Here is a 25,366-nt window from a genome sequence, read left to right on the forward strand (position 1 = left end):
CCTCCTGGGGGGCCTCCTGCAGCCAGAGAGCAGACTGCCTCAGGGTCTGGAGGGGAGGCGCCCACCAAGCCCCGCTGGTGGGGTGCCGAGGGGCGTCCGTGGCAGGCCTGCCCTGAGTGCCGGCGGTGGGCTGCTCCCTGAAGCTGCTGTTGTCGCGAGCTCCCTCCACTGAGCGGACCGCGCCTCATCGCTTGGTCCCCGGTTCAAACTGCTGTGTGCTCCCCTCTCCTGGCAGAACCCTGAGTGACACCACACCGTGCATCCTAGCATCCCGGGACTCCTGGCCCTACCAGGACAGGACAGACTCGGGGTGCACGTCGGCCCCGTGCGGACGGCCCGGCCAGGCCACCTCGGGGGCTTATAATTTGAAAACAGACCTATTACTCTTCATTTCTTAATAATCTTGTTAATTTATACAAAACAACTTGTATTCCTGGAGGCTCCCGGGTCCCTGGAAAGCAGGATCCCTACAGGCACGCTCTGAGGTTCACTGGGAGAAGATAGATTTAACATCAAAACTTCCAGATACAGGTGGGACTGAATCACCTTTTGCCATCCACAAATTATGACCCAATACATCTATTCTGTGGCAACTCCAGGGGAACCAACTAGCAAGACCTAGCGTCTGGGACAAATTTCCTGACAGCTGTGTCGTGATTACAGCAAGTGTTAACGGCACAGGAGCCCATGTCGACAGGGTCCTCCTTGGAGCACGGCTGGGGCTGGACTTCCAGCCACACTGAGCTGTGCCCCAGGCTCCCCTCAAAAGGCCCAGCAGAGGTGACTGAGGCCGTCCTGCAGCAGGCTGTCAACACAGCAAAAGATCACTTCTAAAGTGTCCAGGAATGAGGGACCCCTGGGGAGCTCAGCGGTGGAGCATCTGCCTTCAGCTCAGGGTGTGACCCCGGGGTCCTGGGATCGAGTCCCGCGTGGGGCTCCCTGCATGGAACCTGCTTCTCCCTCTGCCTGTGTCTCTGCCTCTCTCTGTGTCTCAGGAATACATAAATAATGAGAGATGAGATACGTGTCTCCGTGCTTACTGTCAAATACAGAGATGGCACTCCTGGCCTGGAACCCACGGAGGCAGGACAGCAGCCTCTGCACGGGGAGCACAGGTGACCCCCAGCCAGGTGGAGGGACCTTCCTGGAGCTCTGGGCACCAGCTACGCACACAGGATGAAAGGCTGGTTTTCCCTGTGACAGAGGCCAGCAGCTGTTGGAAGTCAGTAAAGGCCACATTTCCCCCCAGTCTCCCTAGAAGGCTAGGTTCTCGGCAGAACTGCAGGGACCTACCCCCAGACCCTGCTCTGAAGCGTCCGACTGGCCACAAAGATCCCTCTGCACTCGACCGGGCATTTGCTGGATTCCAGTCTGTGCGGTGGGTGCTGCACAGAACATAAGAAAACGGGTTGGGGGCGCCTGGGGGGCCCTGTCGGTGAAGTGCCTTCAGCTGGGGTCACAGTCTCAGAGTCACGATCAAGCCCCACTGGGCTCCTGCTCCCTCGACCTCTGCCCCCTCCCCTGTTCGTGCTCTTTTGCTTGCTCTCTTACCCTCAAATAAAATCTTAAAAAAAAAAAAAAAGTAAAAAGAGAAAGGTTGAAGATACTGAATGTGATGCGTTGGACCCAGAGGCAGGTGAGCAGTCCAACAGGGCTGCCAGCCATGGGGACCCACTGGGAGGGCCTGGCTTGGCCAGGCAGCAGTTTCTAGAGGACTACTCCTGCAAGCTTGCCGACCAGGATGGCTTCCTTCCCACCATGACTCACGTTACCTCCCAGCAGCAGCAGCCCGAGGCCCCTTCTTTCAAGAGCTCACTGCAGACAGCCGCCCTGGGGCCCACAGCACCCCTTCCCGCCCAGTCCACTGGGCGGGTGCTGCTGTGGGAAACCACCAACGGCCCCCAGGGGCTTACCTGCACTACAAGCTTCATTAACCACGTGCTCAGTGGACATGCCCATAGGCACAAGCTACTCAAGCACGTTTTCTTCAACTGTCAAGTCGTGGGGAGCCAGCAAAAGGGCTGTCTCCTCCCCGAGCTCTGGCCTGAGCAGGCTGGTGCAGGGGACGGAGAGGGAGGCAAACACGGACGCACACAGGAACCGAGGGACAGGACGGGGACCAAGGCCAGGGGTGGCAGGCACATGCTAGGCCCCAGGGTAGTAAAGGTGGGTATCGTGGTAACAGGGTCTGAAGCGGCCTCACAGAACTGGGTGCGGGGACACCTGGCCGGCTCAGTCGGTGGAGCACAGGACTCTTGATCTCGGGGTTATGGATCTGAGCCCCATGTTGGGGACAGAGGATACTTAGAAATAAAAAAAAAATCTTAAAAAAAAAAGGTCCAAGGGAAGGCTCACCTGATTTAAACAGACTCCTGGAAGCTCTTTACAAATGTGTGGGTTTTTTTTGTTTTTTGTTTTTGTTTTTTAGAGCAAGAGATCATGAGGAGGGGGTGTGGAGGGATCCCAAGCAGAGTCCACGCCAAGTGTGGAGCCTGACGTGGGGCTTGATCCCACAACCCTGAGGTTACGACCTGAACCAAAATCAGCAGTCAGAGGCCCAAGGGACAGAGCCACACAGATGCCCCTCCAGATCTGTTTTTAAAGACGAAGCTTACTTTACATTTCACAAAACCCTCTCATGTGACTCCTTTAGTAAAATGAGGAAGGCTGCTCTTTCTAGGCGCAGACTTTGCCTCACATGGACTTCCCCATGCAGGACCCACAGCGTGTGAAGGCTGTTTCCACCCGGGGTTGGCGGCAGTGGCTCAGACGGAGGCATGCACACAGCAGGGGCAGAGGGCACCCGACACAGGCTTGGCGCATGCGGGGCAGGGGGTGAGCGTCCCTCCCGCTGGACGAACAGCAAGGCCAGGCACTAGCCAGTTACCTATTCTTTTCAAGGTCATTCAGACGAGCGGAAAGATCCTCGAGGCGGTTGATTTGTTTGTGGCACTGGCTACAGTAAAACTCAAAAGCCTCATCAGTGAGGATGCTGTGCAGCTTTGCAGCAAGCGGGTCGGTGCTAGAGAGACGAGAAGCGTCAGTTCAGGAGACAGTGAGGACCCACCAGGTGATCTGCGACCCCGTGGATGGGCCCTGGCTACGGGAGACGCTGGCTCTTCCTCTGGACCACTGGGAGCCCACCTCCCTCAGCACCACCTCAGGACTGGCTGGAGCAGTGGGGGACGTGGCCACACACCTGTTCCTTCCTGCTCAGGTGCTCGGAGGAAACAGGTGCAGCCCATCGGCTCCATTCTAAAACAAAACCCCTTCCTTAGCAGGACGTGAGTGACTGGACACGCTGCTTTCCCCTTTGTTGAAAACACGTCAGTGTGGGACAGCAAAGCACTGGCAGGGTTCTACTTGCCGTACTGTAGCTCCGAAAGCCCACCCCTGCTGAACTAAGTGTGCACGAGGAGTCACCAAGAATTAGGCCATCTTGAAGGCCTTCGTTAAAAACTCAGGATTCAGGACACCCAGGTGGCTCAGTGGTTGAGCATCTTGTCTTCAGCTCAGCACCTGATCCTGGGGTCCTGGGATCGAGTCCCACGTCTGGTTCCCCGCATGGCGCCTGCTTCTCCCTCTGCCTCTCCGTGTGTGTCTCTCATGAATAAATAAATAAAATCTTAAAAAAACAAAACAAAACTCAGGATTCTCTTTGCCTCCCTGTGATCTAATCTCAGTGGACTTTCAGGGCACTGGTAGGGCACCTGCTGAGGGAAGATGAAGCAGAGAGGGAGCTGTATCCCTGGGGCATTGGGGCCTGCTGGCTTCTGGAAGCCTGCTTGGAAGTTCCACGTAAAGGTAGGTGGAAGGGAAACATGGGGGGGGGGGGGGGGAGGCATACACCTGAGAGAGGCTACGCAGACAAGAAAGGTTCCCAAGCTGGACAGACACGTATTTAGCAGCGCCCAGTCCTCACCTCGGCGTCAACACCACCACGAGTGTGCGTGAGGAGAGGAAAGCTGCTAAAAGCACCTGCACGCCTCACTCACACCAACTCCCAGGCACTTGCCACAGAGGCCCTTCCCCAGGCCGGTAGGTCCTCTGGGCCAGGGCAACAGCCTGGGCAACACAAGGGCCTTGCTGTTGCGGAGTCAGAGATATGTGGCTTCAGGTGTCAGCAAAGAGAGAGGGTCTCAAGAACTGGCCGTAGAGGGGAGAGGCGATGGACGCGGACCAGTTGTGGGGCCAGGCAGGTCCTCAGAGTGCCAGTCACCAGCCTAAGGCTGCCAGGTCCTCGTCTAGACACAAGTGAGGCCCTAAGAGGAAGGCGAGCCGGGGAGGACCCAGCTCCTGGAGTGAAGGTCCACTGTGTAGACCTAGCACTTCAGCTGACTGAGCAACAACTTCCCACACAGTTGGGGGATGTCTGATAATTATAAGGAAATGAATCCAGAGTCATCCCCGATGTTAAAGCCTCCCGCAGAGGTGGATCAAAGGGTTCAAACTTGCGACTACAAGAGGAATAAGGTCTGAGGACTGAATATAAAACATGGTAACGACACTACTACATAACTGAAATTGCTGAGAGCAGACCTTACATCCTCTCTCCCCCTCCCTGCCCTCTCTCTCTCTCTCTCTCTCACACACACACACACACACACACACACACACACGTCCCAGCAGAGCAGGGCCGTATTACCTGGGGGTAGGGAAAGCGGGATCTCCACAGCCATGCTCCCCACTGCAGAGGGTCTCCAGGGACAGCTCTGCCTCACTGCCCTCGCCATAGTCCTCAAAATGCTCCTCACCACCTATCACGGTGACAACGGACTGGCTGTGCAGGTGGGATCTGCAAAAGCAAAACCAAAGGGACTCGCTGTGACTCGTGGCCCTAGAACCAAAGGGGTGATGGCACCTTCCAGCACAACATGCCCGAGCCACATGTCTGAGTTCCAATGTCCTAGCAACCGTGTTAGAAAGGAGTAAATGAATCGGTGAAAGTGACTTTAACAATATATTTTAACTTATTCCAACGTTCCAAAATATCTTTTCAGAAGCAGTATTTTATATTCTTTATTTTGTAAAACGTCTTTGAGATCTGGGGTTTGCTGTGAACGTCCAGCACACCCCACTTCTCTCAGCAGCTCCACATCAGGCATTCAGCTGCGGACACAGGCCCACGTCTCCTGCAGACAGACCCCGGGCCTCTTCCAGGTGCTGCTGTCTTCATACGACCTCTGGCCAGCATGGGGGCAGACTTCTGCTACAACGTAAAATTCAGAGTAACAGACTCCAACGTGGGAAAATAAAGGGCTTGCTAGCACCTGTCCTCCTCCTAAGGAGAGCACTCCTCCACACCCACCCTCCAGAGTACAAGGTCATGGGGCCGGGTAGGTGCTTGGGCACACCTGGAGGCTGGCAGGGGCTGGGCCAATGCTCGGAAACCCAGGGCTTCACCACGGGCAGAGAACAGCTGTGGAGTCCTCAGAGCCTCCACCACAGCTGGATTTAGCTCATCGCCACTAATCCATGCAAAAACCTGAGAGCTGCCCCTTTCAGTAGAGGAAAGGGAGCCTCCAGGAGCCGTGACTGCCCTGCAGGCAGAGTGAGGGACAGAACTGGGTCCCTGTGCACGTGCCCCAGACCCACGCGGCTGCTCAACATTCAGAACTGGTTCCAACTTCCCACCCACAAATGCACACACCCCTGGAGCAGTCCTGAAGCCACGACAGACAAATCCCATGGTCTTACACCTGCTTTCAGTTACAATGAAATCCAAGTGAACTGAAATGGGGGTGATCTTAGCACTTCATACCATCCTCTGAAGCATATCTGTAAATATGATTACATACATATAAATGAGGGCACCTGGGCGATGGAGTTGGCTAAGTGTCTGACTCCTGGTCTCAGCTCAGGTCATGATCTCAGGGTCATGGGATCGAGTCCCGTGTGGAGCTCTGCGCTCAGTGTGGAGCCCGCTTGAGATTCTCTCTCCCCCTCTCCCCTCCTCCCCCACTCCCTCCCAAATAAATAAATAAATAAATAAATAAATAAATATATAAATAAATAAAACAAATACATGAAGCAAAAATCTTTGTTCAAACACTAGAACACCTGATATTATGAAGATGTTGATTCTCCCCAAATTAATCTGTATCAATACAACCCTAACCATAATCCCTGCAGATGCCTTTCTCCAGAAGCCAACAAGCTGACTCTAAAGCCCACAGTGGGGCAGCCCAGGTGGCTCAATGGGGACACCCCAGGTGGCTCAGTGGTTTAGCACCACCTTTAGCCCCGAGCGTGATTCTGGAGACCTGGGATCCCTGCATGGGGCCTGCTTCTCCCTCTGCCTGTGTCTCTGCCTCTTTCTCTGTGTCTCTCATGAATAAATAAATAAAATCTTAAAAAAAAAAAAAAGCCCACAGTGTGGGATGCCCGGGTGGGTCAGTGGTGGAGCATCTGCCTTTGGCTCAGGTCATGACCCTGAGGTCCCAGGATCGAGTCCCACATCGGGCTCCCTGCATGGAGCCTGCTTCTCCCTCTGCCTGGCCTCTGCCTCTCTCTGTGTCTCTCATGAATAAAAAAATCTTAAAAAATCATAAATATAATTAAAATAATTTAAAAATTAAAAAGCCCACAGGGAAAGGCAAAAGGCCAATGGCACCAACACAGCGTGTCAGGAACCAGGCTAGAGGACTGACAATTCAATCCACAACATGCTCGAGTACAAAGACTGTGCTGATCCGAGAATGGACAGAAAGCACAGCGTGCGTGCTCCCGACCCAGCCACACACACTCAGCCACAGGACCAAGGTGATACCAGACAGCGAAGAAAGGAGGAATCTTTTCAAAACTGAGGCTGAGTCGACTGGATAATCATTTGGGAAATGACCCCTACCTCACACCCCAACAAAAAAATCAGTCACAGAGAAATTGCAGATCTGAATATAGAAATGAAAAAATAAAGCTTTTAAAGGAAAACAAATGTGAACATCATAGTGACGTAAAGTAAGCAAAGATTTCTACAACTATACAAAGGTGATAACCAGAAAAGAAGAATGGCTAAACCAGGCCATAGGAGAATTAAAAGCATCTGTTCCTCAAAGACACCTGCAGGAAAGTGAAAAGGTGACCTATGGAGCAGGAAACACATCCCTGTAATTCACAACCCAGAGAGAAGACCCACATCCAAAATATATAAAAAGCTCCTACAAATCAGTAAGAAAAAGATAACCCAACAGATCAGGAAAAGTCCAATCCCACCGTGGCCTGTTTCTGTAAGGTCAGAGTGGGACACAGCCATGAGCCATACCACTTGCACTTCACCAGGAAAGCCTGCGTAGTAGCCACTGAGACCATACAGCCTGCAAGCCAGAGAAATACTTATTATCTGACATTTTGTAGAAGTCTGGAGACCCCAGCAATAAACAAATGGGTAAAAGACTTGAACACGCGCTTCACAAAAAAGAATCTCGAAATGGGCAATAAATGCAAAAAAAAAGGCACTCAGTCAGGAAATGCAAGTAAGAACCATCCCACAGCAACACCACACTCCACACCCTCCAGAAAAGGAGCTCGAGGGACCCCTGGGTGGCGCAGCAGTTTGGCGCCTGCCTTTGGCCCAGGGCGCGATCCTGGAGACCAGGGATCGAATCCCACGTCGGGCTCCCGGTGCATGGAGCCTGCTTCTCCCTCTGCCTGTATCTCTGCACCCCCCCCTCCGTGACTATCATAAATTTAAAAAAAAAATTTAAAAAAAAAAAGAAAGAAAAGGAACTCAAAAAAGTAGCATAGAGCAGGCGGTTGAGGAAAGGGAGTGACCAGAACCCCACCGGCAGCTGGCAGGTAAGCACCTGCGAGAAGCCGGCCTGTACCTTTCCCACAACCCAACAAGCATGCTGCAGACGCAGCACCACCCCCCTCCCAGGGACAGACAGGCCACCAAGACACGAGGTGCTTGCAGCAGCTTTGTGCAGAAAGCCAGAGTGAACCACCCAGATGGCCACCAGCAATGAATTAAAAAGCTGCAGCCTACCTCATACAACAGAATAATAGTAAAACAAATGATGGACAGCCATGCACAAATACTGGGACAGACCTCAACAGCCACGACATTAAGGGAAAGCAGCCGGGTGTAAAAAGGCTACACAGTGCAGGGGATCCCTGGGCGGCTCAGCGGTTTAGTACCTGCCTTTAGCCCAGGGCGTGATCCTGTTGTCCGGGATCGAGTCCCACGTCGGGCTCCTAGCATGGAGCCTGCTTCTCCCTCTGCCTGTGTCTCTGCCTCTCTCTCTCTCTCTCTCTCTGTCTCTCATGAATAAATAAATAAGATCTTAAAAAAAAACAAAAAACTGGTACACTTGAAATTCCCTAACTCATCAGTGAGGATTGCCTCTTAAGTGATTTATTTATTTTTTTAAAGATTTTATTTATTTATCCATAGACACACAGAGAGAGAGAGAGGCAGAGACACAGGCAGAGGGAGAAGCAGGTTCCACGCGGGGAGCCCGATGTGGGACTCGATCCCAGGTCTCCAGGATCACACCCCAAGCTGCAGGTGGCGCCAAACCGCTGCGCCACCGGGGCTGCCCTCTAAAGTGATTTATTAGGCAAATGCTCAGTGCTGTGTGGTCACTCCACCGGAGGCGCAACCCGGGCCGGGCAGCGCGGTCCTGAGGGGCCAGGGCGCCTGCGAGGCTGCGGGCCTGTCCCACACCGGCTGCACTCACGTGTCACCATGTGATACTGCCGTTAATGAGGAAAAAAACACAAAAACTCTGTGAGGGCCGAACAAGAAAGGAAATCAAATAAAATAAGCAAAACGAAATAAAATCAAACCACTTGCAGGGCTGTGAGGCATGACGGCTTCCCACACAGCACAAGGGAAACTGCCGGCTCTCATCCCAGGGCCACGCAGGCCACCCGGCACCTGTCGGACCCCGCCCTCTCCCTTCGCAGGTGTTCAAACACCCGGGGACCTGGGGAGCAGGGGCAGGAAGAAGACCTGGGGAGGGATGCGGTCCGGATAAGCAGGTTCCAAGATCCTGCTGGGAGACGTGCCCTGAATATGGTGTCCTGCCCTGGTTTCTAAGAACTTCAGTGAGAAACCCAGAACCCAGCTTCTCCCTATAGCCAAGGAAGCTGTGCCATGCGTACAAGCAGGGTATCTGTCGCCAGGAGGAGCACCTCCCAACACAGAGGTCCGCTGTGGCTGAAAGCAGGCTCGGGGCAGTGGGCGTGCGCTCATACCAGCACGACAGGCCACGCCGCAGGGCCTCCATCCTCCCTAGGTCCCCCAGGGACTCTGCACCACTGACTCCAAGCCCTCCACAAACCCAATGTGCCCACGGGACACATCCCCTCAGTGTCTTACGAACAATACCCGTGCCATGCCCACACCCAGCCTACAGACCTGCCCGGGAGCAGCAGCAGAGCACCGTGGCTGGGATCCTCCATGGTGTCCAAGCACTCAGGCTGCAGCTCAGGGTGCACCAGGGTGCTCGTGTCCTCGTCGGTGAAGGTCTCACACTCGCTGTAGGTGCTCTCAGACCCCATGTATGCACTGTCTGTCACCTCATTGGCCTAGGAGAAGAATGCTGAGAGTCAGCACCACGCTCTAAAGTGGCCAGGTGTCAGTAAGCCGCCATGCCCCACACCGTGCCCTACTGCAGGCACCTTAGAGACCACGTGGTGGGGCAGCCTAGGCAGGCTCCCAACCACACCTGGGAGCAGAAACATTAGCCTATAAAAGAATCCAATATGTTTAAATACTGAAACACAGGCACATGTTCCAAAGCAGAAAAGCTACGAGAGCAATTCTGAAAGTTGGTTACGTAGGTTTACCTAAAACAGAGAGAAGACCTGCAACAGCACATGATAAATCCCAGTGAGTCCGCCCATGTTGTCACCACCAGCACCGCAGTTAGTTCTCTCCAAAGACCAGGAGAAGAACATGCTCATTAAAAAGTCACCATCAATATGTGTTATGTATGCTCAGGCTACTGCTTGGAAACTTAATCACGGGGTCTCACCACAACACACTAGCTCATCGATTATTTAGCCAATGCATTTCGTTCACTGGTTAAAGGTCCACCTTCCACAAAACCGATCTTTGTTTTCACTCTCTGGATCCTGTGCCCAGCACAGGGCCAGGCACGCAGCACAGTGCAAATGGCTCAAACCCAAAGAATCAAGCCATTTTCAATTTATTGTCTCAGCTTTAATTACAATGCAGTTGCGCTAGTTATGGAAAGAGGCCAACAGTTCAGGCTCAAAAGTTTGAAGTTGGGATCCCTGGGTGGCTCAGTGGTTTAGCGCCGCCTTCAGCCCAGGGCGCGATCCTGGAGTCTCGGGATGGAGTCCCACGTTGGGCTCCCAGCATGGAGCCTGCTTCTCCCTCTGCCTGTGTCTCTGCCTCTCTCTCTCTCCCTCTCTTTCTCTCTCTGTCTCTCATGATTAAACAAATAAAATCTTAAAAAAAATAAAGTCTGAGGTTAACAACATGAAAACAGGTAAGAGGGACACCTGGGTAGCTCAGCGGTGGAATGTCTGCCTTCAGCCCAGGTCGTGACCCTGGGGTCCTGGATCGAGTCCTGCACCGGGCTCCCTGCATGGAGCCTGCTTCTCCCTCTGCCTGGGTCTCTGCCTCCCTCTGTGTCTCATGAATAAGTAAATAAAACCGAACACACACACAAAAACCCAGGTAAGATTCCAGAAAAGCAGCTGGAGAAGAGTGCATTGTGTCCTGTCATCCTGAGGTAACTGCTCCTCCCCTAACTCTGTGGGCCTCTCCCGGCTGCAGCCCCGTGGCTCCTCGCCTCACCAGGGGGCGTGAAGGCCCAGGCCAGGCTGGTGGGATCCTAGCGTGACAATGACAGCCCAGGGTCCATCCTCCATCCACTGCCAGCCCTGTGACCCCACACTGGGTCCCCACCGCTCCAAGCCCTGTTGCCTCATCTATAAAATGGGAGTGGGATCGAGAGACAGGGAGGTACGGAGAGAAACGTGGAAGACCGTGGGCTCACGGCCCCAGCTGTGTGCAGCCAGGATGAAATGAATGACGAGAGGCGGTGCAGATGTTCAGTGGTGTTACCTGTCTCCACGGGAAGACCCCGTCTTCCTTGGACTCTAAGGCAACTGAGGAACCCCTCAAAACCACTCACTTCAAAATCTGAAGCCAGGAAATCCCTTACAGAGCCTCAACATCACCGAGCAGGTGTCACCTGCTGCCAGGCAGTGTGAGGCAGGCACTGGGATGTCAGGGGCAGGGCCCACAGAAGCAGCACAACAGGACAGGAACTAAACCCCCCCGCCAGTCCCTGATATCTGCTGGGGACGGCTGCTGGTTCGCTGGGCACATCGGGTGCCGCCTTGAATCGCCCAAGGATGGAGAGGACGCCCACCCCACGGCCCACTGCCTGCAGGACAGCCCAGGGCAGCCCTCGCTCCTCAACTGCTCAGCCCCACACCCCCCAATCCTCACCCAGCAGGCCCATCAGGGACCCTGAGATGATTTCCTGGGGAAGAGAACTTAAGTCTTGAGGTCAGCCTCTGAAAGGCTCATCAACCAGTGCCTCGGAAGAGCACAATGCTCCCCCACCCGGCGGTGTGGACCCTGGGCCCGCGACCCGCAGCCCAGGGTGTGAGGCAGGTTAGGCCAACGCAGCCCAGAACCGAGGCCTGGCCCCGGGGCCTTCTGACCTCACGGCAAGGGGCGCACCTGCATCACACAGCTGGGGCCGGGCTGCAGTGCACGCCAGACAGCTCAGGTGCAGTAACTCTCTGCCGAAGGACCAGTGACACAGCCGCAGCACGCGTTCCCTTCTGGGCAACTCACTGGCCTTGGACAGCTGAGCGGGGTGGTGCTCCCCCGCCTCCTCACCCCTGAAGCAAAGCTGCTGCTGCACACAGAGGAGTAGATGAGTGCTGCTCCCGCCTCACCAAGGAGTCAGGTTTGCACTAACCCTTAGTTGGCCTCAAATTACAGAGCGGTCCCCCCCCACACCCCGCGCCACTGCTCCCACACCCGCCCCCCGGGGAGCTGAGCGGTGGGAGCCCGAGGGCGCAGGGTCCGGCTCGGGAGCCGCTGGCGGCACGAGTGCTGCCCCCCTGCCCGGCACTGCTCCACCGACACCGGGCCGCCCTGCACAAACGCCAGCAGCCAGGCAGTTTCGCAGAGCAGCTGGCTAACATCTGCCTTTCAAGAGTGGCCGAGGTGGCCTCGACACCCGGCCCGACGCACCAGCCCGCACCCGCCACCACACAGGACACGGCTCTGCCCTGAAGTCAGTCTGTGCTGTTAACTTTAAAATTATTTACAAATTACATACGTTAGGATGAACTCCCTGGAAAACCAAAGCACACACGGAACACTGCTGCCCCGCGTGAACGTGACCTTCCGGGCTTACCAAGGGCGTGCTGGTGGGCGAGGCGGCGGCCCGGGCCATGGCAGGAGCCCACCCGGCCGGGCCCTTGGGAAGCTCTGCTCCCTGCCCTCGGCGCTGCGCCCCACGCTCCGGCAACTGCTGGGCACGCCGTCCAGCCTGGCCACCAGCCACCACCAGCCACCAGCTTCTGCGGCCAGCCACGCGGCCTATCTGCCAGTTTGCTGGCATTTAGGCAAAACCAGCACGTTCACCTGAAGGCCCATCACAGCCTTGGAGAAAGTTTAACCTGCTCCCAGACACGCTCCATTAAACCTGCTGCACGGACGGGGCCGGGGGGGGGGGGGGGGGGCAAAGTTCAGGAAGTGTCCTCGTCAGCTCCAAAACAGACCTCAGAGCAGGGGCTTACGCTGTGACTGCCAAAGCTCTGCTGTGACAGTCTGCACACAAGACGCAGGCCCCGTCCCCAGGCCCCGTCCCTGCACCGAGGCGGCCCTTTGCTCTGGAGGCCTCGGGTGAGGAGGAGGAGGAGGAGGAGGAGGGGTCGAGAAGGCACAGCGGGACGGTGCTGATCGTCTCTGCCAGTACTATTCTCCGTGACCCTCCCGATGCCCATCAGCAACCCTGAGACGTGGGCTGGGCCCTGCACCTGTCAGTACCTCCCAGGAGGTGTCCCTCCAAGGAGCCACCAGGAAGCAGGAGGACCCAGGAGCCCCCAGCCGCAGAGGGCAAGGGTCCACTGACCCACACTGTTGTGTGTTCTCCCAGGGAGTCAATACGGGCTCACGTAGGTCTGAAGATCCCCGCCGCAGGGTCCCCAGATGGGAGACGTGGGTGTAACGCACATGCTCCCCACCCATATTTTTACTGAACTTTCAAGATAACATGATACGCAAACTTCTCTAAAGGATCCTCTCTCTCTGAGTTTCACAGTACCTGGTTCCAATCCCCTCAAAGTCACAGCTGAAGATCCTAAAAAGCATAAAAAGACAAGGAAGAGGACAGCCCGGGTGGCTCAGCGGTTTAGCGCCGCCTTCAGCCCAGGGCCTGATCCTGGAGACCCGGGATCAAGTCCTGCCATCAGGCTCCCTGCATGGAGCCTGCTTCTCCCTCTGCCTGTGTCCCTGCCTCTCTCTCTCTCTCTCTCTCTCTACCTCATGAATAAATAAATAAAATCTTAAAAAAAAAAAAAAAGACAAGGAAGAGCCTTCAGTGCACATGACAAAGCAACAGAAGCCAATCAGCAAAGGCCGCTCACAGGCTTCCGACTCTGCGACATTCTGGAAGAGGCAAAACTACAGCCAAAGACCAGCCACTGCAGGTGCTGGCAGTGAGGGAGGGATGAGCACAGGAGCAGGTGTCGAATGGAGGCTTCCCTGCGCGACACCACATGATGAACACGTGAGCTTGTACACTCGTTAAAGCCCACGGAATGCATGGGGCACCCAGGTGGCTCGGCCAGTGCAGTGTCCGCCCCCAGCTCCGGTCATGACCTTGGGGTCCTGGGATCGAGCCCCGCGTCAAGCCCCACGTGGGGGCCCTGCTCAGCGGGGAGTCTGCTTCGCCCTCTCCATCTGGCCCCTCCCACCTGTCTGTGTGTGTGCACACTCTTGCTAAAATACATAAAAAATAAAATATTTTTAAAAATTATAATAAAAACCCCCACAGAAAAAAAAAAAAAACCCACAGAATGCACAACACCAAGAGGGAGCCCTAATGTAAACTACAGGCTTGGGGGTCCCTGGATAGCTAGCACCGCCTTCAGCCCAGGTCGTGATCCCGGGGTCCTGGGATCGAGTCCCACGTCAGGCTCCCCGCATGGAGCCTGCTTCTCCCTCTGCCTGTGTCTCTGCCACTCTCCATGTCTCTCATGAATAAATAAATTAATTAAAAACTAAACTACAGGCTTTCGTTAACAACAATGTATCGATCCTGGATCAGCAGTTATAACTAATGCACCACACTAATTAATGCAAGACGCTCATGATGGAGAGAACCGTGATATGTGTGTCAGGGCAGCGAGGAGAGTGAGAACTCTCCATACTGTATGCTCCATTTTCTGAGAAGGTAAAACAGCTCAAATATAAAGTATTAATTATTTTTCAAAAGTAACAACAAAAACTTAGAAAATATTTTCTCCTTTCTGAAAAAGAATAGAAGTATCCCTTTTGCATTCTCTGAAACACTGACTTCCTAGTGTGCTTTCTGGAAGTGGCAGGTGACAAGATCAAGGTGGGAGCTGGCCCCTGGAGGGCACCAGAGGCGGGAGGGCCACAGCCTTGTGGCCTCAGGGCTCAGTCTGCACAGAGGACAGGAGGGGCTAGAGTCTGAATCTCCCTAAATCCGCTGCCCCAAGGTGACCCCAACAGTGGGGACAGTGTGTGCACCCAGGTCCACCCGGTTTCGAAGCCTCAGGGCCCCCATCCCCAGAGACAGTGTCTGGGTCAGGAACTCTGACTGGAGGTCCTGGCATCACACACGCACACACGAGGGCTCTGGAGACAACCCCGTGCCTGCCTCCTCTACGCACCTGCTCTCACACCTGCAGGTTGTTTCATCATCATCGTTAGTGAGTATTTACCGTACGTTTCCCGTGTGCAATGCCAGGGTTTACACGCCGGAGGAAATGGGGCCCGCGGCCAGCCTGGGCTGCTGCCAGGACGCCGCAACGGGGCGTGGGCACCCCTCCTTGCACTAGCACAGACGCTGGCCTGGGCGTCTGCTCCGGGTGTGCACACAGGACCCCCTTTGCCCAAGGCTGGCCACCAGAGCTCCAGGTGGCCGCAGGCATGGTTCCACCGAGGTGCACGCAGCTGCCCCTGCATGCAGGTGGCCGTCAGTGTCGCCGTGGAAGGGATAGGCCCCGAGTCAGTGTCCAGTGCTGCTGCAACGGGGGACGGCAGCTGGGGTTTACGACCATAGAGGTTTATCCTCTCAGAGCTGCTGAGGCCACGAGGCCGAGGCCACAGTGTCGGCAGACCCTTCCAGGGGCCCTCTCCTGCCTGGTGCGGCTGCTGGTGGCCCCGGGCAGCCCTCCGCTGCTCTGTCGCAGGGCTCCCGCGTGTCTCCTCCTCTCTCCTGTCATTGCATTCAGGGCCCAGACTCCTACCAGCATGATCTCGTCCTGACGTCCTTGATGACATTTGCAAGGACCCTTTCTTCAAGTAAGGTCATGTTCACAGGTTCCGAGGGATCCTATCTTTTGGGAGACTACCATTCAGCGACACCCACCTCCACATAACGTGTGAAAAACTGATACAATGCCCTAGCAGAAACCTGAGCAAGGGAGGGAGCGGAAGATGGTGCTGCAGATGCTCAGGCACGGCTCTGCGGGGAAGGGAGACAAAGGTCCAATGCTCACTAAACAAGTGTCTGCACGGAGTGTCTCGACCTCCCAGGTACTCCGATCAAGGAAAGGAGGATTCCCCTGACCTAACTTGCATTCCTGGAAAATGCAAGGTGTGTCACGCTGCACACACTTCCCCACCTTGCCCTCCTCTGCTCAGGGCGGCAGCCTCCCTCCATCAGGGTCTGGCAGTTCATCTCACAGGTGACACACCAGAGTCCTGCACACACCAGCCGCCATCCAGCCACACGTGCCCCGGTCAGCACCGTGCCTCCAACGCCAGGACAGGGCCTGGCACCCTCAGGTCACACACACACAATGAATACACCATCCTCGCTCAACAGGATGCCTTGGGGAGCTGAGGCCTGGCCTGTGCTTTGGGACAAAGCTGTGAGTGCTGAAGGCTCCCCAGCGGCCCCGACATCCGTGCCACCAGAAAGGACAGTCAGAAGGTGAATCCACGTTATCTGAGCTGACCGCTACGTGGAGCAGCCCCCTCAGTGGGGACACTAGACCCTAGAGGGAGGCAGTGAACGGCTGTGGACTTTGAGAAGCTGCTCTAGGCAACCCAACCCTTGTCCCTCCAAGGTGCTAAGGCTCACAGCCACTGTGCCAAGCCCAGCTCTGTTCCCTGGGCAACAGCTTCTGAGGTGCTCCGGAGTTTCTCATGTGTATTTTTTTTTAAGATTTTTATTTATTTATCTATGAGAGACAAACAGAGAGAAAGAGAGAGAGGCAGAGACACAGGAGGAGGGAAAAGCAGGCTCCATGCCGGAAGCCCAACGTGGGACTCCATCCTGGGACTCCAGGATCACGCCCTAGGCCAAAGGCAGGCACTAAACCGCTGAGCCACCCAGGGATCCCCTAATGTGTATTTTTAATAAGTAAAAATTCCAGGTCCACCCACATGGGCTATCTTGGCACCTGCCCACCCCTCCAACTGGTGGGACACAACGGTGTGGTCTGTCCTCATGGCTGTGCTCACAGACCTCCTCCTTGCCGTGCAGACAACAAAAAGCCCACAATTCTAGGTGACACCATGTAGTCATAGCAACTGTGGGGGCAGGTGGCAAAGAAGCATGAGGTGTTAGAAGTCCCTAAACTCAGAAAATGATTTGAAATTTGGTAAAACAAAAACTTCACAGCACGTCCCTAGCTCTGGCTTTGCTTGGCAGAGAAGGTGACAGCAACACCACTGGAGAGCCCTCAGACCCCCGCCCATCCCTGTGCTGACAAGAGGCCTCAGATGGGCAGCAGTGGAGCCCCCAGAGCTCCCAGTGGTATGCACGAGCTGCACAGGGAGCCCTGCCCTGCCCTCCCTGCCACTTCCTGCAGAAACGGCCGGGGCATGACTAAGCGGCCATACAGAAAGATAGTCCCGTCAAACTCCCTTTCGGCCCCTCGGTAAGTACCACTTGCCTCAAAGGTAACGAAGTCGTCGAACTCATCGGGGCAGGCGGGCGGCTCCTCGTCCTGGGCAGGTGCGACCCCGCACAGTTGGCCATCGGACTCTGCAGGAGAGAAGACCCGTACTGAGCAGGGAACCCAGAGCACCCCCAGAGGCCAAGGGGGGAGGCGCCGGGGTGGTAAACGCTAGCGGGGGCTCTGGCCGGCCCCCGAGAAGCCTGGAGGAGGCAGCGGCACAGTTAGGACAGGAGGGCAGGCCCCGCCTCCAGAGCAGGTGTACAGGCCCTATGGTAAAGTGTTTGTTTCTTTAAAAGCCCTGACAGCACTGGGGCGCCCGGGAGGCTCAGTCAGGTAAGCATCCGATGTGGTTTCAGCTCAGGTCATGATCCCAGGGTCCTGGAATCGAGCCCCGTGTCGGGCCCCACTCTCAGCGAGGAGTCTGCTTGGGAGGCTCTCTCCCTCTGCCCCTCCCCCCACCAATCTCTGTAAACTAAATAAATATTTTAAGTAATTAATTAAGTCCCCAACAGCATTGTAAAGAGAGGGAGCAGGATCTCAAATCTGTAACATGTTCATGGACTTTAAAAAGTATTAGGTACCCAGACTTAAATTTTTTAAAACTTTGTGTTTGGGGAGATGTGGGTATTAAACAAACCAACATAGCGTCTCGTCCTGGTGCTGGACTCGCTGGCAGCTTTTACATCCTTTGTTTTTGTTTAACTTTATTTTCTGCGATCAACATTTCATATAAGGAAAGCCCTTCACAACGGGCAGACTTCAAGTGTGACGTGAGCAACACACACATCAGTTCTCGGGCACGATCAGTCCTCAGAGCCGCAGGCCTGTAGGAGAAGCCACTTCCACCATGTTTGGTTGCTGTCCGGGCGCAGCCCGTGCCGGAGAGCAGGGGAGCAACAGACGCTGCCTGTTTCCCGATGTTGTGTCACGGGGCTGCCGCCCCAGGAGGAGAAGTGTTTTTGTGCTCCCTGTCCCGCCTCCTGGGAAGTTCCTGAGGGTCAGGGCTGCCAGGGAGCGGAACAAGCCCCTTGCCGCCTTACCTGGGTTCACACCAACCACGTGACTCTTGGAGCTTGTGGGGTGGTGGCCAGGGGATCCAACGTGGAATCAGAAGGCTGCACACCCCGCCCACCACCAGGGGCCTGGTCAACCACAGGGCCTGCACAGAAGCCCGATGTGCAGGAGTTTGTGAGCCTCTGGCGGGAACACATGGAGGTGCCGGGAGGGTGGTGCAACCTGAACTCCACAGGAGCAGAAGCCCCTGTGTTCCAGACACTTCCAGACCTCACCCAGTGAGACCTCCTCTGGCTATGCATCTGTAACCTTTGTGGGTTTTTTTGTTTGTTTTAATTTTATTTATTTATTAGAGATACAGAGAGAGAAAGAGGCAGAGACACAGGCAGAGGGAGAAGCAGGCTCCATGCAGGGAGCCCGACGTGGGACTCGATCCCAGGTCTCCAGGATCCTGCCCTGGACCAAAGGCGGCGCCAAACCGCTGAGCCACCCGGGCTGCCCTCATCTGTAACCTTTGAAACAAACTGCTAAAGGTAAGTAAAGTGTTTCCCTGAGTTCCATGAGCCATGACAGCAAATGATCAAGCCTAAGGAGGGGCCCTGGGAGCCCTGGATCCACTACCAAGTCGGACAGAAGTGTGGGTGGCCTCAGCACCTGAAGTGGGGTCTTCCCTAACCCCCCACAACTGGGGTCACAGCAGATTACATCATGGGACCCTAACTGGTGTCCCCAGAAAACTGGACAACTGCTTGGTGCTGAAAACCCACACACTGGGTGTCAGTGTTGGCAGCCGAACACAGGCCACGGAGCAACTGCTTTCTCAGAATACACCACTTACTTACCTAACGTACGTCATGTAGCCAACAGTCCCTTGCTTGACTCCTCCTAAGTACGCCCTGTGCCCGCCCCACATCAAGAGCTGCGCCCTGTCCTGACTGAGCCAGAAGACGTTCTTGTCTGGTGGCTGCAGCAGGTGGGAAAACACTGCTGACTGCCCTCAGGAGCCCCACCGGGGTCTCCAGGCACCAAGAGCCGGGAGACTGGGGGAGGGACCTTCGCCACCAAGCAGTGGCAGGACACATGGCTCCTCCGCCTGTTTCTAAAGGACTCAACTTGAACAGAGTACCAACCCTTTCCTTTGACGACTGTGTAAATCCAACCACTGACGTCCTCGGCAACTGTGAGATGCCTCAGCAGCTCCAAACCACGCTGCGGCAGTGACTACAGCCCTTATGCCAAACCCCGATGTGGCCTTTGCTCTAAGAACCACAGGTACTTGTCCCGGTGGAACCGTTCTCCCCAGGAACATGGCTAGGCGCCCGAGTGGGACCCACGCAGCAGGCGAGAAGCAGCCTGCAAGCTGGTGGGCCGCCGTCCCTGCGCCAGAGCTCGGGGCAAGGAGCTGGACCGCCGTCCCTGCGCCAGAGCACGGGGCGAGGAGCTGGAGAGCACCGACTGCGCCGGTGCAGTTCGAGATTGCACGCGTGGCTGCTAAGAAGACCGACAGTCTTTGGCCTATTTTTCCCTCTCGAATGTTAACGGTCTTCCTTGCCCTTCAAAAACCCGAGGCAGAGAATCAAAGGTCTCAAAACACAGCCGACCATGTTCGCCGCGCTGGACGTGTGCTCAGCCTCGAAGGGAACAAGGGGCCGAGGGGTCTTGTCCCACACCGTGAACAGGGGCACGTGGTCATCACAGCAGCTTTGCCCTCCCAGTGGGAACTGAACAGGATTCTCCTGTTAGCTTGCTCTATCTGAACGAAAACAATTCTTGGTGAAGCGGACATTTTTAATGTGCAAGTATCTTATTCTTCCAGAGTGTGGGGGTGGCCAGCTCGCTGGCCTATTTGTAGCAATCCTCCCCCACCAACTTATTCTATTCCTGAAATAAGGCCTGTGGTATGACAGCGAAAATCTCCCCGCGCTTCGCTGCCAACTGGGTCAACACGCCACGGCCCTTGCTGTGTCGCTCCTGGGTGTGGAGCAAGCGTGCCCGCACCGGAGGAGGACCCCAAGCGAGCTCCAGCGGAGCTCCAGTCTCCCAAATGCTATCAAACACCAATTTCAACATCACCATCTGACTTGCTCTTATTTTAGTTTTATTTCCACTCTCCTTTCCTGGCCAAAGTAAATGATGAAATCAAACTACAGAAAAAAAGAAAAACAAAGCCTGAAGCCCCGAGCCCACCTGGCAGCATGTCCAAGACCAGCGGGGAGGCCCCAGCAGCACGGCCTGCCCCACCTGGAGGCCCAGCCCCTCGTGCCCACTCCAGGCTATGGTCCTGAGCCCAGGGGCCACTCACCCACCCTGTGGAGAAACCCAAGTCTTCCCTCGCTGCCCACAGCCTGCTGTGACCCCAGTACCCTCACCTATACCTTCTGACCCCAGAGACCTAACCTGGACACAATGGCCTCCCTGCAGCCCCCAAACATGCCAGGGTGCACGCCCAGGCACCCCCACCGCTGCTTCACCCTCCTCCCAAGCTCCTGTCACCTCCTGTAGGGGGCCCTGCCTCATTGTCTGTGGGCTCTCCTCCACTAGAAAGCCAGCTGCTGAGGGCATGGGATGCCGTGCTGTGTCCCTGGAACACTCTGGCTCTGCAGTATCTGTGCCCACAGTCCTCACGGGCAACATCTGGGCCCTCCCTCTGCTGTGGCCCTCATCCACTCTGCTCCAAGCTCTCAGTACTGCAACCCCTGAGCCGAGCCACTGGACAGAGCCCCCCCTGTCATGCACCCCAGCAGCAGACTGTCACTCAGGGTCCAGGGCCTGCCACCCCACTTCAGGAGCAGGGGTCTGCCCCACACAGACTAAATTCAAGGGAGGGGACACCACCTGCAATGTGGCATCACGAGGAAACCAAACCTCACCCTCCAGGGACATGTCTATTCCAAAATGTTCTTGCCACAGAAAAAAACACAGCATTTCCATCTTGTCATTTTGTCCAGAGAAGAATAGATGAACAAGAAAACAGAGGCACTTGGGGGGCTCCGTGGCTGAGTGTCTGCCTTCGGCTCAGGGTATGATCTGGGGTCCCGGGATTAAGTTCCACCTTGGGCTCCCTGCATGGAGCCTGCTTCTCCCTCTGCCTGTGTCTCTGCCTCTCTGTGTCTCTCATGAATAAATACGTAAAATATTTTTAAAAAACAAACCTTAAAAAAAACAAACAAGAGAACAAAACACTAAAACAGCAAAAACGACTCCAGAGAAATATACACCAAACAAATCAGAAGAGATTATAAACTGGAAAAAAAGGAGAGAGAGAGAATATAACCAGACAGGAGAACAGAACAGAGCAATACACCAGATCCTGGGTGTACTTTTGGTCTATTTGTTACAAGAAACTAGATACCAAAACTGTAAAGAAAGGAAAACTTATATAGATACAAAAATAAAATTAAATAGGGGCACCTGGGGGGGGGATCAGCAGGTGAGCACCTGCCTTCGGCCCAGGGCGTGATCCTTGAGTCCCGGGATCGAGTCCCATATCAGGCTCCCTGCATGGAGCCTGCTTCTCCCTCTGCCTGTGTCTCTGCCTCTCTTTGTGCGTGTCAAGAATAAATAAATAGGGGCAGCCCCAGTGGCGCAGCGGTTTGGCGCCGCCTGCGGCCTGGGGTGTGATCCTGGAGACCCAGGATCGAGTCCCACATCAGGCTACTTGCATGGAGCCTGCTTCTCCCTCTGCCTGTGTCTCTGCTTCTCTCTCTGTGTCTATGAATGAATAAATAAAAAAATCTTAAAAATAAATAAAATCTTTAACAAAAAATAAATAAAATAATAAAATAAAGGGGAGAGCAGGCCAGAGCAAGCTCTGGATGGAGAGAAAGAGCCCTGGGAGCTCCTGTCAGGCACCGCCCAGGACCTCTTCCAGGGCCTTGCCTTGTGGCTCCCCTCTGCCAACCCCTGGAACGGACAGAAGGGGGAATGACCCACACAAGGCAAGGAGGAGGGAGGAGGAGTGGTGGGTGTAAATGGAGGTTGGGGGGGGGTGCCTGGGTGTGGCACCCTGGCAGGTTTGGGGGCTGCAGAGAGGCCCGTGAGTCTCAGTGAGTTAGGGTGAGATGAGGACTCAAGGAGACAGCCTGTCCTCTCACCAGACTGATGTTCCTTAAGTCACTCAACTTCAGGACACATGTGACCCACAAGACAGCCACGCAGAGTGACAGCCAGCAGCCCACAGATAAGAACCAGCCTCAGCAGGCATCCAAGGCCAGAGAGTGTCATACAGCAGCGGGCCCCAAGCCGTCCAGGAGCACCTGCAGACTCCCATGTCATGACCACCTGGGGACCCCACAGTTGAGCTTCAGTGTACATGAACTACGCTACTGTGGAACAGACTTGCCACCAGCCTGCCAATAGGACTGTGGACTTCGGGGGAGAAGGCCTCAGAGCCACATGATGGCACCAGCTGTCTAGCTGGCCACCACCCTGGGCTCTTTCCTGCCCACGCCCCCAGGACCAGCTGCCACTGCTGCTCCCAGCCATGACCCTTCAGAGGAATCTGGATTCCTCAACCCCCTCAACCCGGGGAAGCCCAGTCTCGCCCTCTGGCTCTGTGGTTTCAGACCCAGAGACACAGATGCTGCTGACCTACCGGTAATGCTGTGCACAAGCCACCTGCCTGACAGGCAAGGCCAGGGCTCTGTGGCCAGCAGGTCACTAGTTCTGTTTCTGTGGTCACCCAGGGAAATGGGTTCCTGTTGGTAATGAGCAGTCATGACAAACCCAGGGGGCACCCGTCATCCCTCCCGTAGCTGGAGAGTGAACCAGTGCTGACAGGCTGAGAGCAGCAAGAGGCAGTCCTCGCACCCTTAGCCAGTCGTCCTCGTCCTTCTAAGGACTGTTTCTAAGTAGTTCCCGTTAGTTTCTGGATTCTAGATTTTTCTACTGGCAACCTGGTATAGTACCTGAGATTTCAGCATACCCTTCCCCACTTTCCCTCCCCCAACCTTCCAAAATAGCTAAGTCTAATCTTTGGTTACATAAATATTCAATTTGTTTAATTATAATGCCTACATAAAATAGCACTCCTTACCAGCCACGGCGTATTCTAGAAGGACATTTTCCCTCTTTTTCAGCCTCTTGTTTCTCCTGGCAATAGTAATTGCTTTCTGGTATCTTAGGCTTGGCCTCTATGCATCTGTCACCTTCCCATCCCTAGCCTGTCAAGCAGAGCTGTGAAGGCTTCTCTGATGCCCCCCCCCCCCCAGTTCAGGGGGGTCTCCAGGTTCCATCACCATCGACCTAGAAGCCTCCACCCGGCTGGTCAGTCATGTGAGCATGAAGGTGAAATAAAGCTGTAGAAAAGTAATGATGCCATCGCCTTTGTGGAGACGTGTCTCCCCCGTGACTGAGGTCACACAGACAAATGTGGTGAGGCTCGAGGTGTGCACGTAAGAGCCCGTGTACCGGGGATCCCTGGGTGGCTCAGTGGTTTAGCGCCTGCCTTTGGCCCAGGGCGCAATCCTGGAGTCCCGGGATCGAGTCGGGCTCCTGGCATGGAGCCTGCTTCTCCCTCCTCCTGTGTCTCTGCCTCTCTCTCTCTATGTCTATCATAAATAATAAATAAATAAATATTAAAAGAAAAAAAGAGCCCGTGTACCTCCACTAGCGGGTAGGTAAGCACTGTTAGGCACGCTCACTGCACGTGTAAAATCTGGCCGTGCCGCAGACCACAAAACAAACTCAACAAACACCAGAGAATGAACACAGAGATTCCATTCTCTATCACACACAATGAGGCTTTAAATTAATGACAAAGCTTTAAAAAATATTTAGAAATTAAAAGAACTTGTGAACAACGGAAGAGTCAGAAATCACAATGGATTTTAAAACTAAGAGAAAACAGTGTATGCTGAGTTTCGCACACGTTAACTGACAGAAGTTGCTAGGGAACAAAGCCATCCCAAGGGTCCTGGGCACAGGTGCCATAGCCGAGGGAGGTCCTGAGGATGTGCTCCATTTAGGAAGCCACCAAAGGCACTGGAGATTGAGCAGAGGCCAAAACTTGCATGAAGCCGCCAGGGAAATCTTCTGCAAAAGCATGAAGGCTTAAATAACTTTATAACCTCCGAAAATCACCTAAAGATTACAACGTATCAGCCACAAGGATACAGACACAGGAATGGGACTCTAAGCCTCAAACCTCAGAGGTCATCCAAAGGCTCTCTTCCTCATCCCCATGCCCACATGGCATTACCCACATCACCCATCCCCTGCCAGTACCACCTCCCAGAGGGTCTCCTGCCCCACCCACTCTACAGGTCTCTCCCCAGGCCCCACCTGCCCAGCAGGTGGTGGCGCCCTCACCATAGCCTCTCCATCCTCAGGCTCAGCCATGCTCATCATGCTGGCCTCAGGACAGCTCCACCACTTGGACCAGACCTCAGTCCAGCCCGCCTCACAGGGGGCTCCTCCCTGGAGCTGGTCTACAGGGTTCTATGGCACAGCCCCCACCCGGCACACTGATAGTCCTTCCTTTGATGGGAGCTCTGCACCCACAGGTCCCTCAGGTCGCCGGGCTATGCTGGTACTCACATATGTGTGGGCCCACTGGGTGAAGAACAAAGGGTCACATGGGTCAGGAAACAGAGTGCACCTCAGGCACCTGGGCTCAGTGTTTTAGGAAACCCAGCCCCTCTGGGACACTGCTGGGCAACACAGCAGACAGACAGGGAACAGATGAAATAGGGACTCTACCAACAAGTGCTGATATGACTGCAGATCCAAGAGCATCCCTGACCCGGCCACTGCAGGTCCTGGCCAGGTCCTCCAGCTCTGACAAGGGCAGGAAGAAGGGAAGAGCGTGCAACCAGTGCCTTTCTGCCACTATCAGCCCCAACACCCCGGGCTGGAACTGGAGCATGAGGAAAAGGGGGCTCTCCAGAGCTCCAGAATTCGAAGTGAAGAGGCAGTGGACAGGCACCAGGGAGAGTGTAAGAGTGTAAGATACTAAGCTTACACTCACAAAACCAGCCATCCCAACCTGTGTACAGGCCCCAAAGATATGAAAACATGTGTCCACACAAAGACAGATGTCACCAGCTTTATTCGTAACAGCCCCAAACTGGAAACACATGAGCCCCCAAACAAGAGGCTACCCCCTGGGCAACAGATAAACAAAATGTGGTACAAACATACAATGGAACAGTGCTCTGCGTCAAAAAGCAGACTCTGGTCCATGCAACATGGATGAATCTCAAAAACACCACCCACAGGGAGAAGCTGCGTGTAAGAGCCCATACCAATG

General features: G+C 54.9%; 1 protein-coding gene across 1 annotated transcript in view; it reads right to left on the bottom strand.

Moving 5' to 3' along the window:
- The window catches only part of RAB11FIP3 (RAB11 family interacting protein 3), a 77,490-nt gene that overhangs the window by 13,803 nt on the left and 38,321 nt on the right, over positions 1 to 25,366 (bottom strand). Inside the window, exons 3-5 of the mRNA XM_041747903.1 lie at positions 17,098 to 17,189; positions 9,362 to 9,531; positions 4,646 to 4,795 (exon numbers count right to left, since the gene is read on the bottom strand). Coding sequence (XP_041603837.1) covers positions 4,646 to 4,795; positions 9,362 to 9,531; positions 17,098 to 17,189 — 412 coding nt within the window. The remainder of the gene's footprint in view (positions 1 to 4,645; positions 4,796 to 9,361; positions 9,532 to 17,097; positions 17,190 to 25,366) is intronic.

Source organism: Vulpes lagopus, chromosome 3 (assembly GCF_018345385.1).
Source record: "Vulpes lagopus strain Blue_001 chromosome 3, ASM1834538v1, whole genome shotgun sequence".
Taxonomy (NCBI): Eukaryota; Metazoa; Chordata; class Mammalia; order Carnivora; family Canidae; genus Vulpes; species Vulpes lagopus.